Here is a 20,653-nt window from a genome sequence, read left to right on the forward strand (position 1 = left end):
TAAGTGTACAGTTCTGCACAGTTGTCATTCATGTTGTTTTACAACCAGTCTCTAAAACCCTTGTGAAACTGAAGTTCTATACCCTTTAGCAACAGCTCTCCATTTCCCTTTCCCCAAAGCCCCTGACAACCAGTATTCTACTTTCTGCCTCTCTGAATTTGACTTCTCTAGAGACCTCATGTAAGTAGAGTCATATAGTGTTTGTCTTTTTGTGACTGGCTTAGCATAGTGTCCTCAAAGTTCATCCATGTTATAGCATATGTAAGAATTTCCTCCCTTTTTAAGGCTGAGTAATAACTTGTTTTATGTGTATGCCACATTTTGTTTATCCCTTTCATGCTAAATATTCCTTTTTTTTTTTTTTAACGAGAGATGGAGTCTTGCTTTATTTCCCAGGCTGAAGTGCAGTGGCTACTCACAGGTGCGATCATCAAGCACTGCAGCCTCAAGCTCCTGGGCTCAAGCAACTCAGCTCATTCTTTTTTTTTTTTTCTGAGACAGAGCCTTGCTCTGTCACCCAGGCTGGAGTGCAGTGGCGTGATCTCGGTTCACTGCAACCTCCACCTCCAGGGTTCAAGTGATTCTCCTGCCTCAGCCTCCTGAGTAGCTGAGATTATAAGTGCCCGCCACCAAGCCCGGCTGATTTTTGTATTTTTAGTAGAGACGGGGTTTCACGATGTTGGCCAGGTGACCTCAGGTGATCCACCCATCTTGGCCTAAGTGCTGGGATTACAGGCGTGAGCCACCATGCCAGGGCTTGCCTCAGCTCATTCTAAACATTCTTGATTTGTAAAAAAGGTAAAATTGAAAAAGCTGCTGGAACAGATATTTTTGGCAGGCCTGTTCTCTAGCACAGTGGTTGCTCAGTAAAAATGTCTCTTGGTGGTTTGCTCATACAGAAAAGCTTTAAACCTTTTGGAGCTGGACTTCTGGCTTTTAGTGGCCAGAGAATGAAATTTAGTGTGAATTTCCTCTTGTGGTTGCATTCTATATGTCAGATGACCCAATTTCATGTAAGCTGTGATAAACACATGTGGCTCTTACTGGAGTCTGTTGGCTTTTTGTTGTTGTTGTGTTGTTCTTGAGACAGAGTCTCACTCACTCACCCAGGCTGGAATGCAGTGGCGTGATCTTGGCTCACTGCTACCTCCACCTCCTGGGTTCAAGCGATTCTCCTGCCTTAAACTCCTGAGTTGCTAGGATTACAGGCACATGCCACCACACCTGGATAATTTTTTTTTTTTTGAGACCGAGTCTCGCTCTGTCACCCAGGCTGGAGTCCAGTGGCATGATCTTGGCTTACTGCAAGCTCCGCCTCCTGGGTTCACGCCATTCTCCCGCCTCAGCCTCCTGAGTAGCTGGGACTACAGGCGCCTGCCACCACGCCCGGCTAATTTTTTTGTATTTTTAGTAGATACAGTGTTTCACCGTGTTAGCCAGGATGGTCTTGATCTCCTGACCTTGCGATCCACCCGCCTCAGCCTCCCAAAGTGCTGAGATTACAGGCGTGAGCCACTGCGCCTGGCCTAATTTTTGTATTTTTAGTAGAGACGGGGTTTCACCATGTTGGCCAGGCTGGTCTCGAGCTCCTGGCCTCAACTGATCCGCCCATCTCGGCCTCCCAAAGTGCTGTGATAACAGGCGTGGGCCACTGCGCCCGGTCGGTCTCTTGGCTGTTATAACCTACCCTACTTTACCAAATACAGCAACAGGGCCTTGAGTGGGGTAGGCCTCTTCCATGGTTTCCATGGGTGGAGCCTGGACTAGAATCCAAATCCTGGCTCTGTCAGGTACTTTTCGAACTGTCTCTCTATGTGATACTGCATGACCTTGTGAGCTTTCTTTTGGTTTTAGTATAGTCTATGTCAGGGACTGCTTTTATTTAAGTTGTAAACAGTGGCAGACTAGTGCCATGAGTGAGTTAAGACTTGATAGGCTGCTCCTGGATAGGATTTCCTTTGTGCTGATTAGGCCTAGAGGAGGCCTGGTGTCAGGCAGAGTGGAGTATCAGGACCCTGAGATGGTGAGATGGGAATCTGCTTCCTCTTGTGCTCTCTGGCACACAGAGGCCTGGCTTCAAGATCTGCGTGACAAAGGTGGTGGAGGAGGGAACATTGGGTCTGCAGTTGGTTTGGGTAAAAGCTGAGGTGCTATAACAAGGACCCCCCACATAGAGGCTCAAACAAAACAGAAGTTTCTTTCTCATATAAATGAATGGTTCAAGGCTAGGCAGGGATCTAGGCTAGGTAGGAGACCTTTCTCCAGGATTCCATCTGTCGGGTTGGGAACTTTGTTTCCTTCTGTCTTACAGCTCCAGCATTCTCTTAGGGTTCCCCTTATCTGCATGGTCTTAGGTTCCTTTTGTCTTATTGCTCTGGCATTCTCTTGGGATACCACCCATTTGCATGGTTGAAGCAGTTTCACCTGCACCTCAGCTCTACCCCAGTCCCCAGGAGGGGGAAAAGAGAAAGAAGAGGGAGGGCAAATAGTTTCATGGACAGGCCTAATGGCAGGGCAGGCTGGGCAGGTGGCCACAGGCCCTGCTTATACTTAGGAGTAGGGGTGGGGGTGGGGATAAAAGGAGAAGGAGAGGTTGGATGCTGGGGCAATTAGCAGTTGCTGTGGCAGAATCTGTTGAGGTGAACTGAATCAAATGACGGCCCTGGATAGGATGTCAGAGACTAGCTATTTCCTCACATTTCATAAAACAGGAAAACGTAACCCCATATAAACCAAATGAGTTTGTTTTTAATGAGATGGCAGCAATTAAATGAAGTAGGTGGATGGTGGTCCACGTGAGTGCCTGGGAAACCTCAGGGCTACTCCTGATTGTAAACTTTGCTATATTTCTTTAAAATTTTTTTTTTTTTTTTTTAGAGATGGAGTCTTTCTGTGTTGCCCAGGCTGGTCAAGTGATCTACCTGCCTTGCCCTCCCAAAGTGCTGGGGATATAGGTGTGAGCCACTGTGTCTGGCTCATATTTCTTTTATTTTTATTATTTTCTTCTCGACAGTCTTAATAGGGCTGAACTTTTTAAAAATAATAATTGTTATCCACCCACCTCAGCCTCCGGAGTAGCTGGGACTATAGGCGCCTGCATTTCTTTTCATTTGAGGGTTCTGTCAGATGCTGTTCTCTTTTTTCTTACTGAAATGCCAGTGTTCCTGGCCCTGGCCCATATTCTGAAGCCTTGCCCTTTCTTTTTTTATGTTTTTGAGACAAGGGTCTCACTCTGTCACCCAGGCTGGAGTGCAGTGGTATGATCGCGGCTCACTGCAACTTCTGCCTCCCGAGTTCAAGCGATTCTTATGCCTCAGCCTCCCCAGTAGCTGGGATTGCAGGCATGTACCACCGCACCTGGCTAGTTTTCATATTTTTAGTAGAGACTGGGTTTTGCCATGTTGCCCAGGCTGGTCTCGAACTCCTGGGCTCAAGTGCTTTGCCTGCCTCGGCCTCCTAAAGTGCTGGGATTACAGGCATGAGCCACTGTGCCTAGCCCCTTGTCCCTTCTGAATCCTCATCTAGATCCTCCATCTTTAGAGAAATTACTTTGTTTGTAGTAGAATTAAATCTGTCTTCTAGCAATTCAGAAGAGGGCATAGGAAGATCTTGGTACTTCTTACAAATGGAGAAAAGATCCTGGGAAAGGGGAAGGTGGCCCCAGTATGTCTCTGTATTCATGGATGGTCTCTGTTGTCATGGGCTCTGGGTCTTTATTCTCAGAAATATTGTTCCCCAGTGACCTGGTGAATTTATTTTCAAAGACAAACAATAAAACTGGGAGTAACTTCAGAGCATCTGTCATCATAAAAAACATGGCCTGGATGGCTGTGCTTACCTTCTTCATGACTGACAGGGCTTACAAGGAAATGGCAGGGTCATGCTTGTGAGAAGTAGCACCTTCAGATCGCAGTTGGAAGGATGAAAATTGTAGGTGGGAGGAAGCAGAGACTTTAATGGTTTTTTTAATAAAGAGCAGGTCTGTACTATGGTTCGTGTGTTCCATGTTAACAGGTAGTGGACCTGAAAGTTAACAATGACTCCCATTTCCCCTGAGCAGTTTTAGTGGTGTGTCTGGGTCCTGGGTAGGCTCCTGGGACAGGCTGATACCCTGTCTGGAGGTGTCCTAAACAATTGATGCCAATTGTTTCCCCTCTTCCTCAGTGGCTAGCAGTGGTATGGGATTGCTGGAGTGGGAGAGCTGAGACGGGATAGTTGCAGGCCCTTGGGAGCAGAATTTTAGTTCTGTAACATCACTCTATGCCTTCATGTATATGACCACTTCCACTTTCACAGGAAGGTACAGGAAGGCATCCACAGCATTTTATGTGCACATACATGGAGGCGCAGCTTTCAGTAGATGCTCACAGGAGTCTGTGGCCCTAAAAAGGATAAGAATCCCTGTTCTTTTCTTTAATAACAAACTTTTTTTCTTTGGAATGGTGTGAATAAATTTTCAGAATAATTTTTAGAAGCTTTATCATTAATGACCTATACATAAAGGACAGTTGATTTTATTTTTTTAACCCCTGGGTAATCATTGCATTTTTGTAATCAAATGCCATTACATGCTGGGATCATTGTGACTGTTTATTAATAAGTTAAGGTTATTTTTAGTAAGTCACATTTGAAGAGCACTTTACCACCATTAATTCACTTAATTGTTATGAAACTCAGTGTTTGATGGTGTTGGCAAAAAGAGTCAAATTCTGTAAAATACTTGAAGATATTTATTCTGAGCCAAATATGAGGACCTTGACTTGTGAGACACCCTCAGGAAGTCCTGAGAACATGAGCCCAAGGTGGTCAGGCTACATACAGCTTGGTCTCACACATTTTAGGGAGACATAAGACATCAATACATATAAGAAGTACATTGGTTGGGTCCAGAAAGGCAGACCAACTTGAGGGGTGGGTGGGCTTCCAGGTCATAGGTAGATTCAAAGATTTTCTGATTGGCAATTGGTTGAAAGAGTTAAGTTATTATCTAAAGAGTCAAGTTATTATCTAAAGGCCAGTCGCCAGGCTTGGTGGCTCACGCCTTTGGGCTCCCAGCACTTTGGGAGGCCAAGGTGGGCAGATCACCTGAGGTTGGGAGTTCGAGACCAGCCTGACCAACATGTAGAAACTCCATCTCTACTAAAAATACAAAATTAGCTGGGCATGGTGACACATGCCTGTAATCCCAGCTACTTGGGAGGCTGAGGCAGGAGAATCGCTTGAACCTGGGAGGTGGAGGTTGTGGTGAGCCGAGATCGCACCATTGCACTCCAGCCTGGGCAACAAGAGCGAAACTCCGTCTCAAAAAAAAAAAAAAAAAAAAGAAAGAAAGGAGTGTCTGGGTTAAAATAAGGGGTTGTGGAGACCAAGGTTCTTACCATGTAGATGAAGCCTCCAGGTAGCAGGCTTCAGAGAGAACAGATTGTAAATGTTTCTTATCAGACCTAAAAAGGTGCCAGACTCTTCCTTAATTTTCTCCTGGATCAGGAAAGGACCTGGAAAGGAAAGGAGGTTCTCTATAGAATGTAGATTTCCCCACAAGAGACAGCTTCCAGGGCTAGTTCAAATTATGTCAAAGAAATATATTTTGGGGTAAAATACTTTGATTTCTTTCAGTACCTGCTATCTGTTATGTTGGTATCTTAATTGCTACAGTCTGTTTTGTCTGTCTGAGGGTCTCTATTTTAATGTTTTTTTTGGTTTTGTTTTTTGTTTTTTGAGACGGAGTCTTGCTGTGTCGCCCAGGCTGGAGTGCAGTGGCGCAATCTTGGCTCACTGCAAGCTCTGCCTCCTGGGTTCACGCCATTCTCCTGCCTCAGCCTCCCAAGTAGTTGGGACAACAGGCACCCGCCACCACGTCCAGCTAATTTTTTTTGTATTTTTAGTAGAGACGGGGTTTCACTGTGTTAGCCAGGATGGTCTCGATCTCCTGACCTCGTGATCCTCCTGCCTCGGCCTCCCAAAGTGCTGGGATTACAGGTGTGAGCCACCGCCCCCAGCCCGTTTTAATGTTCATGCTGGTCAGTTGTGCATGAATTCCAAAGGGAGAAGGGTATAATGTGGCTTGTCTGACTCCCTTCCCATCATGGCCTGAACTAGTGTTTCAGGTTAATGTTGGAATGCTCTTGGCCAAGAGGAGGGGTCCATTCAGGTTGGTTGAGGGGCTTAGAATTTTATTTTTGGTTTACAATAGCAGACAGATCAGACAGATAATTAGCCCAGTTTCACAGAGGAGGAACTAGGAATGATGCTGGTTGAGTGAGTTGTCCCAGAGTTGAAATCCAGTCAGGTCTTCTGACTGAGAGTCCAGTCCCACTCACTGTGTGTGACCACAGTGGGAGCTCACTAAGGAGTGGTCTCCTAGGAGACCACGGATTCACATTCGTTCTTGTTTAGCAAATGGTGATGTGTGGTCAGATGGCCCAGGTGGAGCTGCTGTCCCTACTGGGAGAGTATTTAGGAATTGAGAACCCCTGCAATGGTGCCAGTTACTCCAAAGCCCATGTCCTCTTTGTCCTCTCAACAGAAGCCGGGAGCATCCTGATCTGCCGCTGTGGTGCCAGCCTTGGAAACAGCACTCAGGGGAGGGGAGATCTCATTTCAGAAACATCCCTGTCACTGACACCAGGAGCAAGGAGGAAGCTCCAAGCTATAGAACTTTGAACGGGGCAGTGGAGAAGCCCAGGCCCCTGGCCCTGCCCCTGCCGCGTTCTGTGGAGGAATCCTATATCACCAGTGAGCATTGCTACCAGAAGCCCCGCGCCTATTACCCTGCTGTGGAGCAGAAGCTGGTGGTGGAGACGAGGGGCTCTGCCCTCGACGATGCGGTCAACCCCCTCCATGAGAACGGCGATGATTCCCTTTCCCCGCGCCTGGGCTGGCCTCTAGACCAAGACAGGAGCAAGGGGGACAGTGACCCCAAACCCAGCTCCCCAAAGGTATGTGGCTGCCTTGTACTTGTTCTTCATTCATTGCGTGAATGCTTGTAAGTTATCCTCCTAGTTTGAATGCTCTATGGAAGATATTTATTAATAAAACTGTCTTTAAATTTGCTTACCATAGATATTTTTTGGTTTGCCAAAATGGGTGCAAAGTCAGGAGAGCCCACTTAAGCCAAAGATCCTTGGTTCCAGGAAGCACCCACAAAACGGCATAGTCAAGTGTAGCACGTGGGGTGGGGGGCACGGGTGCAGAGGGAGGGAGAGGTGGGAAGTAGCAAGGAGATATGGATTAGGAAAACTCATCTTTTCTTTAAGGCAGTTTGCATTATAATTGCACCTAGATGTTAATTCTTAGCATGAGCAAACGATGAGTCAAATGTTTTGTTAGGCAGAATTTTTTCAATCCAGTTGTATGATAGCTTTATTTTGACTTTTAACTTTGAAGCCCTGTGGTAAAAATGGTACACTTTGTCAAAATATTGCTGGTTTCATCAGTTTTCCCAAGAGCCACTTTTGGTTTTTTGTTATTCAAGTCATTCTCTTCTAGAACCCCCTTGTATCACCTCATTGCCGGTGTTTTCATCTCTAACTGCTCTCTAGGCTCATTGTGCCCTGTCCTCAGTTGTCAGTGAGGCTTTGTATGATTTGAGAGTTTCTCTGTCTCATCATCCTTACTTCCCAGACTTTCTCCTGCAGGTTGGTGTCACCAGTGTTAAATACATTGCTGCATAGTGCCAAGGGGATCCTAGATTACAAGCCCCTCAAGGGAGGGGATTGTATCTCATGCATCCTTGTGCCCTTGACTATGTCTAAACAGTGTTGGGCAAGGTGGTAAGAACACAGTCTTTTGAGACAGACGCAGTTTCAGTTCTGAGCTCAGCCCCTTACTGTGTGATTCTGAGCGGGTTACTTCACCTTCCTCACCAGACCTGTTTTCTCGCCTGTAGAATGGGGCCAGTGAAGCCTCCTCAGTTACTGTGGAACATATTTGTGAAAATCCCTCAGTAAAATCCCTCAGTTTTGCACATAGTAAGTACTAAATAAATATTGGCTAGAATCTATTTCATTTCAAATGGATGAATGAAAGGTTGAGTTACCAAATCCTAGAAAAGGTTTGTGGTCCTGTGGATCAGGCAGGTTTCCTAGAGGTATCTGGCACATAAAACAAAGCCAGGAAATACTGGGCCTCAGCAAAGCAACCAGGGCTAACAGTCTTTTCCATTGATGGTAAGCTGACTGTAAGCTGGCCTTGCTTTTATGTGCCTTACCCTATTTCATCCTCATGAACCTTCCAAATAGGTTTTAGTACCCCCATCCTCCCACCGAGAAAGCAGAGGCTCAGAGACATGAAGTAGTCTATCCAGACTCGCACATTCGCAGGAGATGGAGCTGAGACTTGAAACGCATTGGTGTGACTCCCGTGTACTAACCCTTGTCTGCACTAGCCCTGCTCTAATCAGCTCTCAGGGCTCTGGAAGCCATTCTGTGAGGCTTACTTTAGGCTAGGACATTGGCCCAGTCAGTAGGAAGCAGCTGTGGGTCCCCTGAGCTAGAGTGCTACCCTGAGGTAGTTGGAATTGGTACAGTGGGCAAGCTCCTGCCCAGTTCCTAAGTGGGAAATAGGAAAGGGAGGTAGGGATTTGGAGTATTGAAACTGCAGCTAGTATTTCAGGTGGCTGGAAATGCTGGCTGGTTGAAAAATGGGCCAGGGGCTATCTCCATTCAGTAATTTCCATGCCATTGCATCCCCAGGTGAAGGAATATGTCTCCAAAAAGGCCCTACCAGAAGAAGCCCCTGCTCGGAAGCTGCTGGACAGAGGTGGAGAGGGGCTGCTGAGCTCCCAGCACCAGTGGCAGTTTAACCTGCTGACCCATGTGGAATCTCTTCAGGATGAAGTTACGCACAGGATGGACTCCATTGAGAAGGAGTTGGATGGTAGGGCTGCTTCCTTGGCCCCCTGTGCATTGGCATGCAGTCGAGCACCCCCAGACGAGCTGCTTTCTGAACCCCCTAGTCTGAGTTTACAGGGACCGCTGTACTCTTTGCTTCTCTTCTTTTCAGCCTCTCCCCACCTCCATTCTCCCCTCAGGATGGATGAGCCTTACTTTTAGTATTTATCAGGTGCAAGATCTGCATGATGTTGGGTCCTGCCTCACTTGTCTGATCCCTTCTGTAAAGTTGAGTATGCAGAGAGAGGGCAACTGGCAGTCCTGCTTGCAGGAAATACGTGATCTAAGCCAATCTTTACAAACAAGTTCTGTGAGAAATTAAAATTTTGACTTGAGTTTTAGGATATCTGAGGATTTAATCTGAAAAACCTCTTATTCCAATCTTTGATAAAATCTAAAATGAAGCTTTCTCCTCGTAAGCCAGTAGAGATTTGAGAATTTGCCTGAGTCATTTGTATAGCCCTGGGTATTCCTTCCAGATATTGGTGGTTACAGACAGGCCTGGAGGATCAAACCTGTGATGATGAACATGATCAAGTTCAGTCTCTCTCCAGGAAGTTGACGGTTTTGGTTGTTGAAATATTCCCTAATTATTTGTTTTCATGTTGAAAATGGAGCCCAGTTAAAAAAGAAATGTTGTTTGAGGATTCTGGGTACAGTCCAGCTATGATTTTTTACTGTAACTGGGAATATAAAACATACATGAAATAACTCAGGAGAAAATGCCATCTGTTATACAAGTGAGGCCATGAGGTGTGGCCGGGACACATGTGGCTGATGTCAATGCAGAGAAGGAGAGTGCTAACAGGAGGGCTTCCTAAAACTCCTGAGACTGAAGTTGAGCTTTAAGGAGAGTGATGGTGTTTCCTACTGGAGAGGACTCAGGGTGGATGATCTGGCTAGACTGGAAAAAGAGTTGCCCCGTTGGAGGACAGTGAGAGAGACAGCAAGACCTAGGCTGGGTGTGGTGGCTCACACCTATAATCCCAGTACTTTGGGAGGTCAAGGTGGGAGGATTGCTTGAGGCCAGCCTGGGCATCACAGTCTCTACAAAAAAATAAAAAACTAGCCAAGTGTAGGGGTGTAGTCCCAGCTACTTGGGAGGCTGAGGCGGGAGGACTGCTTGAGCCCAGGAGTTGGAGGCTGCAGTGAGCTGTGATTATGTCACTGTACTCCAGCCTGTGTAACACAGACCCTGTCTCTAAAAAAATAAACTAAAAAAAAGGGATTGTAACTGATGCCACTGTCTGTGAAAAACATATTATTAGAGAGCTGAAGGAGGATATAATGCTAGACAAAAAAGTGTAGCTCTTGAGAGAATGGCAGTAGGAGTGGCTCTGAGTCCCTGAAAAGAGGATTAGCACCATGGAAACAGGGTGAATGTTCGGTTGTTGCCACAGGGACCTTCCCTGAGGGAGAAGTTAAAGTCTACTCACATCTTACTTCCTTAATCCTCTCTTCAGCCAGGTTCGGCCTCTCTAGCCCTGCCGAATGGGCAGTGTGGCAAGGATGGTAGGCCTGAACCCCCTTCTTTGGCCTCACAGACGACCTCTTGTGTGTCTTGCTAATTCAGAGCCACATATTCTGTACATTTCTAAGACTCTAGGCCCAGAGAGAGATACCAAGAAAGCATTAAAATAAATGATAAAGCTTAAAGATTTTATTTAGGTAAACAGACTTTTGCATAGTATTTAAGATTAATCAAAATCCCTTTTTAGGGAATCAACTCTTTATTTAAACACCAAGATAAACTAAGCTTTCTTTCTTTTTTTTTTTTTTGAGATGGAGTCTCGCTCTGTTGCCCGGGCTGGAGTGCAGTGGTGCCATCTCAGCTCACTGCAAGCTCCGCCTCCCAGGTTCACGCCATTCTCCTGCCTCAGCCTCCCGCGTAGCTGGGACTACAGGTGCCCGCCACCAGGCCCGGCTAATTTTTTATATTTTTAGTAGAGACGGGGTTTCACCGTGTTAGCCAGGATGGTCTCGATCTCCTGACCTCGTGATCCGCCCGCCTTGGCCTCCCAAAGTGCTGGGATTATAGACGTGAGCCACCGTGCCCAGCCCTAAACTAAGCTTTCATAACCAAGTTTTAAAATAGGAATTTGGATGTAACATTCCTTTTTTAAAAAGCCGGCCTGCTTAGCTGGGTGTGGTGGTGCACACGTATAATCCTAGCTACTCGGGAGGCTGAAGCAGGAGAATCTAGGAGGCGGAGGTTGCAGTGAGCTGAGATCATATCACTGCACTCCAGACTGGGCAACAGAGTGAGACTCAGTCTGAAAATAAAAAATTTAAAAAAATTTAAAAGCTGACCTGGCGTGGTGGCTCACACTTGTAATCCCAGTGCTTTGGGAGGCCAAGGAGTTCAAGGTTACAGTGAGCTATGATCGTGTCACTGTACTCCAGCCTGTGTGACAGAGCAAGACCCCATTTCTTTAAAAAAAAAAAAAAAAAGCCTAGTAAGCTATTATATGAAATATATATATATATATATATATATGCCATTGTTTTACAATTGGCCATTATTTAATTATTTATGTAGTTATATGAATAGTACTTTATTTGTTTATTTATTTTTGAGACAGAGTCTCGGTCTGTTGCCCAGGCTGGAGTGCAGTGGCACGATCTCGGCTCACCACAACCTCCACCTCCTGGCTTCAAGCGATTCTCCTGCTTCAGCCTCCCGAGTAGCTGGGATTATAGGTGCACGCCACCATGCCTGGCTAATTTTTGTATTTTTAATAGAGACGGGGTTTCACTATGTTGGCCAGGCTGGTCTTGATCTCCTGACCTCGTGATCCGCCTGCCTCGGGCTCCCAAAGTGCTGGGATTACAGGTGTGAGCCACTGCGCCCGGCCTGAACAGTACTTTAAAACTAAAAGACAAAGGATATTTAATGACCATGAAAAGTAAAAAAGTCTTTTGGCATTAGAGATATTATTTTCTTAAATAAAAAATGTTGCCTTGGTGAGCAGTGGTCTCTATACACATGATCTTAGTGTATTTGAACAGAAATTTTTCCTCTGTAACCTTCTGTCTTGCTAGCAACCACTATGCTAGTTGGAAGCTGTTCTGCATCTTTAAAAGACACTTGGGATGGTGCAGCACATGGTATGGAGAGGGTGGCCTGCTGGATGCTGGGGTCCAGAGGAGATGCTGTTGACTTCCCACAGTCCTGGCTTTGTTCTTCAGCCTAACAGACCTAGACAGACAGCTTCCATCTCAGGAACTCCACACACTCCTGTTAACCAAGCTCAGGCACTACTGAGTGGCTTAGACTCTTCCAGTCTGAGCGTTGGTGCGCTTTCCCACTGTGCATGCCTCCTGGGCCACCGTAGTATCGGGATGTCTTTGGTGAGCCTGGAACTAGCTCCGAGGTAGTTAGGGTGACCTTAAGAGGGGCCTCTCAGCAACTGTAGGATCATCTTGCAAAAGATTGACTGACTCTCTTTGCTGTTGGAGTGACCCATCCAGTCCTGACTGCCTTTTGTCCATTTATTTATTTTTATTTTATTTTATTTTTTTAAGACGGAGTCTTGCTCTTTCTCGCCCAGGCTGGAGTACAGTGGCATGATCTCGGCTTACTGAAGCCTCTGCCTCCCAGGTTTAAGCGACTCTTCCTTCCTCAGCCTCCCAAGTAGCAGGCAGATGCCTGCCACCACACCTGGCTGATTTTGTATTTTTAATAGAGATGGGGTTTCACCATGTTGGCCAGGCTGGTCTTGAATTCCTGACCTCAGGTGACCCACCTCCCTTGACCTCCCAAGGTGTTGGGATTACAGGCGTGCACGTCCAGCCTCTCCATTTATTCTTCTGCCTGTTTGCTGAACAGTCCCCTGTCTCCTTCTAGTTTTTTTTAAAGACTTACTGGTGTTTTGAAACTGGTCACTATGCAGTTTTCTTGCTCAGCAGGCCACTAGTTCCTCTCACGTGACTGATCTTTTACTAATGGTTTTCAAGCTTAAGTCTGAGGAGGTGGTCTTATTTTTCTTATTTCCAAGTCCTTGTACTTGCTGGAATTAGGAAGAGAGAGGGTTCCTCCTTCTTGGAACCCCCAAATACCAACAAGAAATATGATGGAGGAGGATAAACTACATAGGGCCCAGAGCAATGGGTAGGGCACTTTGCTGGACCACACATTCCTTCTCTCGCTGTGTTTGTTGCAGGCTTGCCACATTTCATACACAGGTGAGTGTTAGGGATATAGTGGCAAGCAAGGCAGACTCAGCCTTTGCCCTCATGGAACTTGATCTAGTGGGAGAGACATATATTAATCAAATCATCCCATTACCTGTAATGACAAACCATAGTAAATGCTCAAAGGAGAACATGTGATATCATAGCACCTGTAACACAAGGACCAGATTCAGGGTATAGGGTTGGGGAAGGCTTCCCTAAAGAATAGCTCACAGGAAACAGGATTTAGAAAGGTGGAGAGGAAGGTAGGGCTGAATCTGAGGACAGGAGAGGATTGCTCAGTAGGTTGCAGGCTACTTGATGAAGAGGTACTGGGTGGGCCTTTCTTTTGCTGCACTCCAGGGTCCAGAAGGTGCTCAGTACAGGTTGGTGCATGGACTAGAAAGGCTACAGGCAGGCTGAGATAGCACAGGGGCTACCTGCAGGGGGTGGTTCTTGTCAAAGGTTCAGGGTTCCCAGATGGTCTCTCCCCAAATGCCAGAGCTTTAGGGGGTAGCTTAGGGAAGAACAAACATCTTTCTGTAGAGAAATACTTGTTCTCACAAGCAAGACAGCTTTCTAGATATTGAATCAATGATGATGTTAATTAATACCTGAAATCTTACATTAAATATTTAAAGGGGCCCTGCATGGTGGTTCATGCCTGTAATCCTAGCACTTTCAAAGTGGCCAAGGCAGGTGGATCACCTGAGGTCAGGAGTTCGAGGCCAGCCTGGCCAACATGATGAAACCCCATCTCTACTAAAAATAACAAAAATTAGCCAGGCGTGGTGGTGTGTGCCTGTAATACCATCTCCTCAGGAGGCTGAGGCAGGAGAATCGCCTGTACCCGGGAGGCGGAGGTTGCAGTGAGTCGAGGTCATTGCCATTGTACTCCAGCCCAGGCAACAAGAGCGAAACTCTGTCTCAAAAGAGAAAAAAAGGCCAGGCCCAGTGGCTCATGCCTGTAATCCTAGCAGTTTGGGAGGCCGAGGTGGGTGGATCACCTGAGGTCAGGAGTTTGAGACCAAAATACAAAAATTCGCCGGGCGTGGTGGCACATGCCTGTAATCCCAGCTACTTTGGAGGCTGAGGCAGGAGAATCGCTTGAACCTAGGAGGCAGAGATTGCAGTGAGCTGAGATGGCGCCACTGCACTCCAGCCTGGGCGACACAGTGAGACTCCATCTCAAAAAAATAAATAAATAAGTAAATAAATAAAGGGAGAAAATAATAACAGAGTATTCTGTGCCACTGATGATTGTGTATCAATCAGGAATTAATATGAAGCAAATCAGAGTTTATGATATACAAATAGACCTTTTCAAGACCCTATAGATTTTGATTTTTCTTGACAGGATGCTAAAACACCAGGCTCTCTGATTTTCAACATGGGAAAGCTTTTTATTTTTTATTTTATTTTATTTTATTTTATTTATTTTATTTTTATTTTATTTTATTTTATTTTATTTTATTTATTTTATTTTATTTTTTGAGATGGAGTCTCGCTTTGTCGCCAGGCTGGAGTGCAGTGGCACGATCTCGGCTCACTGTGACCTCCGCCTCCCGGGTTCAAGCAATTCTCCTGCCTCAGCTTCCTGAGTAGCTGGGACTACAGACGGGCACCACCATGCCTGGCTAATTTTTGTATTTTTAGTGGAGATGGGGTTTCACCATGTTGGCCAGGATGGTCTTGATCTCTTGACCTTGTGATCTGCCCGCCTCGACCTCCCAAAGTGCTGGGATTATAGGCATGTGCCACCGCGCCCGGCTGGGAAAGCTTTTTAAAGAGTGAGTGGTAACACTCAGAAAGGTGCTTCCTTCCAAGACTTCTAGACTCTGGTAACAGTAGCCTCTGGCAATGTGTGGCTGTTTAACCAAAACTGAATAAAATTTAAAATTCAGTTCTTCAGTTGCACTAGCCATGTTTCCAGCGCTCAATAGCTGCATAAGGCTAGTGGCTACTGTATTGGATGACACAGACTTGGACCATTGATCATCGCAGAAAGTTCTTTTGGACTGTGCTGCTCTAAAGCATTTGTGTTTTGTCCTGGGAGTACCACTTTGTAGAGCAGGTGTTGACACAGTGTTGGCTGAAATGGCCCTTCCTCCCTTGCCCCATGGAGGCTGAAATGGCCCTTCCTCCCTTGCCCCGTGTCTGATGGAATAAGGTGCTGAAATGCTTGCTGATGTTCTTGCAAATCAAGTGTTGGGAGCTCACTAGGTCTCATCTCTCTCTTCTGCCGACAGTGTTGGAGAGCTGGCTGGACTACACTGGGGAACTGGAGCCCCCTGAGCCGCTGGCCAGGCTTCCGCAGCTCAAGCATTGTATCAAGCAGCTGCTGATGGACCTGGGCAAGGTGCAGCAGATCGCCCTCTGCTGCTCAACATGAAACTGGGCACCCAAAACTCATGGGGGCACAATCCTGGGGCACCTGCAGGAGGAGCTTCGCATATTTAAATAAATAAACCTAGCATGCTGAATGCACGTGACACCGACTGACTTCAGGGATCTGGGCCAGGAGTGTGGTGGACATTGGACAAAGAGGCCATTTTGGCTGCGGGAGGACACTCTGATCTCGAAGCCTACCATAAAGGTAGCAAATAGACTCTTGGGATTCCCCTCTTCTGTGCACATCGTTGAATGAAGAGAGTCTTTTTGCACAAACTTCACTTGAAATCGTGCCACTGATGATAAACGGAATGAGAGCCAAAAAAGTTTAGTTGGAGACAGTTGTAAATTCAATTTGGAGTTTATTTAATTGACTTTTCTGTCAGGTTGGGGCACATGCCAACTCCCTGGTTTCTTCCTGGCATGGTGTTTGGGCAGCAGGCATCATTTTCCTTTTCTAGATTCATAGGAATGTTGTGAGCTCACCGTGCTGTGGAGGTTGGGAAGGAGCAGAGTCTTGGCTGCCCTGCTTTCTCCTTAGGACTCTTCACTTTTCTCACCACATCTCTTGCATGACTTCATGGTACTGGGGACAAGTTTGTATGCCTTCACCCCAGAGCTGGCTGGGTTATGGCTTTTGTAGCAGAGCCCATACAGCCTATGGAAGAACTAGAATCTCACTCACAGTAATAAGAATCTAGGAGGAATTCCAAACCGAAGCAGGCAGGGTCTGGAACCCAAAGGACAGCATTTTCTACCCACTTCTTAATATTGACAGCTTCCCCGTTCTATTTAATGTCCAAAAATGTTTCCCAAAATTTCAAACTCTTTCACTGTAAAGATTTGTTACAAAGAATGTGGTTTGGGGAATTACCTTATTTTACATTGTTGTAAACAAACTTCAAATTCTACATGCGCGGCTTTTCTCCTTCCTGAAGGGTATGTTTAGTAGTCAGCGTTTTCAGAATTGTTTTGTTACTATACTTTAACATTTTACATTTCCTGTTTGTATTATTTTGTGAGAGCAAGGTGATTATGCTGCTTAAGGTCCAGGTACAACCTATTTGTACCTTTTGAGACAATATTTGTGTTACTTTTGCAGGTTACGGTTCCACATGTAATTGCTATATTTTGTTTTGTTTTTCCTTACTAGGTAAAGTTAAAATGTTCCATGCTTTGAGGAGTGACCCATTTCACTACTTTGTTTTCTTATCACTAAAGGCAAAAATCAAAGCACAGTTGTCCATTAACACTTATAAGTTAATTATGGGTTTATGAGTCTGTAATGTTATATGCTGCAAACATTTACTATGTAAACGTGAAGTAGCCAATAATATCTCAATAGTAGTAACAGTATCTTTAGCGACCTTTGGAATAGTTAAGCACAGGTCATTGTGGACATGAATTCAGGCCTCTGTACTAAAATCTATTTCAGGGAATGTTCTGTCTAGTGATTTGCTTACCATTTGATATATAATGAATTATAGGACAAGTATAAGCTGATCTGCTATAGCTGTCCATCAGAGAGAATACACGTGGCTATAACATCTATAACAAAACTGACGATTCCTCTACAAGAGGCTGTTTCTCACTGCTAACGTTGGTGTTTCTGGCGTGGGAAGAAATGCACAGGCGTGCATGGCATGCACGTTCAGACAGCTGCATTGTGAGAGTTCTGTCATGCAGTCTGAAAAGGGAAGAAACAGGATGGCTTTCTGTAGCCACAGCTGTGAGGTGTGATGATTGTTGTATTATTAGATTACTGATTTTTCTTTTCTGAAAATACATTTGAGTTTTAATCACATCTGTGGAAGCTGTAACTTTTAAGGTAGTCAATTTCATGTCTTGTTCAACGATGTAAGCAGAAACTGAATTGCCCTAATTTTGCCAACTGGCCATTATTGGGTTTATTGTTTAAATTTTTGGTAAAGGAAGTAATCCCATTTCATTCATTGTGACTTTTGTTCTTAGGGAAGCAGAGAAGACTCCCCAAGTTCTTATAACCTCAGTGTGCTTCCCTAATTTAAAGCCATGTTGAGGGGCTCCATTCCCAATTCCTGGGTCAAGGTGAATTAACCCTATGTTGGAGCACTGGAAACCATTATTTGCAAACATTGCTGTTACCATTTAGAAATATGTGCACTATCAGCCGGGTGCGGTGGCTCACGCCTGTAATCCCAGCACTTTGGGAGGCCGAGGCAGGTGGATCACCTGAGGTCAGGAGTTCGAGACCAGCCTGGCCAACAGGGTGAAACCCCGTCTCTACTAAAAGTACAAAAATTAGCTGGGCGTGGTGGTGGACGCCTGTAATCTCAGCTACTTGGGAGGCTGAAGCAGGAGAAGTGCTGGAACCTGGGAGGCGGAGGTTGAAGTGAGCCGAGATTGCGCTATTGCACTCCAGCTCGGGCGACAACTGCAAGACTCCGTCTCAAAAAAATAAAAATAAAAGAAAAGAAAGAAATATGTGCACTACCTAAGTTTTGTCTTTAGAAAAACTATCCACCTATAAAAAATTACCTTGACAAAAATAGTTCCGGTTTGACTAATCATTTTGTTTCTTTAAGTGGTAAGTGTATGCAAGGTGGATCCTTGATGAGCCAACATTGCACTGTGGATACATATCTATGTTTACGCGCTATTAGAACAGAAGGCGCTGTATATAGAAATGTTGCTTTGAAGCAATATTTGCAAAACACGCAGACTTCTGTATCTGTATTTGGAAAAAATAAAACAGGTTCTTGTTGCTATGTTTCAGTTACATATTGTTGAGTTACAGTCATGCATCATATAACGTTTCTGTCAACCATGGACCCCATATACAGGGTAGTCCCATAAGATTATAATGGAGCTGAAAAATTCCCATCACCTAGTGATGTCCTGATGGTCCTACTGCATAGGCCTAGGCTAATGCGTGGATTTGTCTTAGTGTTTAACAAAAATCTAAAAAGTAAAATATATATAAAAAAATTAAACTAGAAAAAAACTCACAGAATAAGGATATAAAGAAAATATATTTGTATAGTTGTACCATGTGTGTAAACACAAAGTGTTATTACAGAAGTCAAAGTTAAAATTTAAAAGCTTACAAAGTATAAAAGTTGGTCAGGCAAGGTGCCTCAGATCTGTAATCCTAGCACTTAGGGAGGCTGAGGATGGAGACCCTGTCTCTAAATAAAAGGCTGGGTGCCGTCGCTCACGCTTGTAACCCCAGCACTTTGGGAGGCCAAGGCGGCCAGATCACCTGGGGTCAGGAGTTCAAGACCAGCCTGGCAAACATGGCAAAACCCCATCTCTACTAAGAATACAAAAATTAGCATGGTGGTGCATGCCTGTAGTCCCAGCTACTTGGGAGGCTGAGGCAGGAGAATTGCTTGAACCCAGGAGGAGGAGGTTGCAGTGAGTCGAGATCGTACCACTGCACTCTAGCCTGGGCAACAGAGTGAAACTGTCTCAACAAAACAAAAAACAAAAACAAAAAGTTATGGTGAACTAAGGCTAATTTATTATTGTAGAAAGAAAATTTTAAAAAATAAGTTTAGTAGTTCGTGACCAGCCTGGGCAACATGGTGAAACCCCATCTCTACAAAAATTAGCCAGGCATGGTGGCATGCGCCTGTATTCCTAGCTACTTGGGAGGCTGAGGCAGGAGGATCACCTAGGCCTGGGAGCCAGAAGTTGCAGTGAACCTAGATTGTGCCACTGTACTCCAGCCTGGGCAACAAAGTGAGATCCTCTCTCAAACAAAAAAAAATTAGTCTATGTGTTCAGTGTTTATATAAATTCTGGAGTAGCGTACAGTAACGTCCTACATCTTCACATTCACTCACCACTTACCCAGCCAGAACAATGTCCAGTCCCGCAAACTCTTTTTACTTTGATATATATATATGTATATATGTGTATATATATGTGTATATATGCGTATATATGTGTATGTGTATATATGTATGTGTGTGTGTATATATACATATATAAATATATATATAAATGTTTTTTTTTTTTTGAGATGGAGCCTCACCGTGTTGCCTAGGCTGGTGTGCAATGGCGCGATCTCAGCTCACTGCAACCTTCACCTCCCAGGTTCAAACAATTCTCCTCCCTCAGCCTCCTGAGTAGCTAGGATTACAGTTGCCTGCAACCAAGCCCAGATAATTTTTGTATTTTTAGTAGAGATGGAGTTTCACCATGATGGTCAGGCTGGTCTCAAACTCCTGACTTCGTGATCTGCTCACCTCGGCCTCCCAAAGTGCTGGGATTACAGGTGTGAGCCACCGCGCCCGACCTATTCTATATTTTTACTTAACCATTTCTATGTATAGATACACAAATACTTACCATTGTTACTGCCTATAGTATTCAGTACAGTAACATGCTGTACAGGCTTGTAGCCTATGAGCAGTAGGCTCTATCACAAAGCCTAGGTGTGTGTAGGCTACACCATCTAGTTTGCGTAAGTGCACTCTATGAGGCTCACATAATAAAACTGCCTAAGGGCTCATTTTCAGAACGTATCCCCATTAAGAGATGCATGACTGTATAAAGTCCTTCACCATTCTTTTTTTTTTTTTGAGACGGAGTTTCACTCTTGTTGCCCAGGCTGGAGTGCAATGGTGCGATCACTGCTCGCTGCAACCTCCGCCTCCTGGTTTCAAGCGATTCTCCTGCCTCCGCCTCCCGAATAGCTGGGATTACAGGCGTGCACCACCATGCCCGGCTAATTTTGTATTTTTAGTAGAGACACAGTTTCACCATGTTGGTCAGGCTGGTCTCAAACTCCTGACCTTAAGTGATCCGCCCGCCTTGGCTTCCCAAAGTACTGAGATTACAGCCATGTGCCACTACACCCAGATAATTTTCTATTTTTAGTAGAGATGGGGGTTTCACTATGTTGGTCAAGCTGGTCTCGAACTCCTGATCTCTAGTGATCCACCGCCTCTGCCTCCCACAGTGCTGGGATTACAGGCGTGAGCCACTGTGCTTGTCCTTCTTCACCTATTCTAATCTTCTTTAAACATTACCTTTTAAAGAAGGTTGTTCTTACCTTCTAAACAACTATCTTTTTCCAGGGAGGCAGGTGCAAACTCTGCCAAGAAATCCCAAGAATGCAAAAATACTTCTCAATTTGTCTGTCTTTAATATTCAAAAGCAAAATGCCCCTCACCAACTTCCAGCCCAGTCTCACTCATGCTTTGTGGTGT

The 20,653-nt window shown here is 45.2% G+C and overlaps 1 protein-coding gene across 3 annotated transcripts in view; it reads left to right on the top strand.

The window, feature by feature from the left end:
* PHF20 (PHD finger protein 20) overlaps positions 1–18,202 on the top strand; it is a 184,213-nt gene extending 166,011 nt beyond the window's left edge. For all 3 annotated transcript variants that reach the window (XM_034947499.3, XM_055104817.2, XM_055104818.1), the window contains 3 exons: positions 6,527–6,938; positions 8,694–8,877; positions 15,314–18,202. In XM_034947499.3, coding sequence (XP_034803390.1) covers positions 6,527–6,938; positions 8,694–8,877; positions 15,314–15,456 — 739 coding nt within the window. In that variant the 3' untranslated portion in view covers positions 15,457–18,202. The remainder of the gene's footprint in view (positions 1–6,526; positions 6,939–8,693; positions 8,878–15,313) is intronic.
* The last annotated feature ends 2,451 nt before the right edge of the window (positions 18,203–20,653 follow it).

Source organism: Pan paniscus, chromosome 21 (genome assembly GCF_029289425.2).
Source record: "Pan paniscus chromosome 21, NHGRI_mPanPan1-v2.0_pri, whole genome shotgun sequence".
In the NCBI taxonomy this organism is placed as follows: Eukaryota; Metazoa; Chordata; class Mammalia; order Primates; family Hominidae; genus Pan; species Pan paniscus.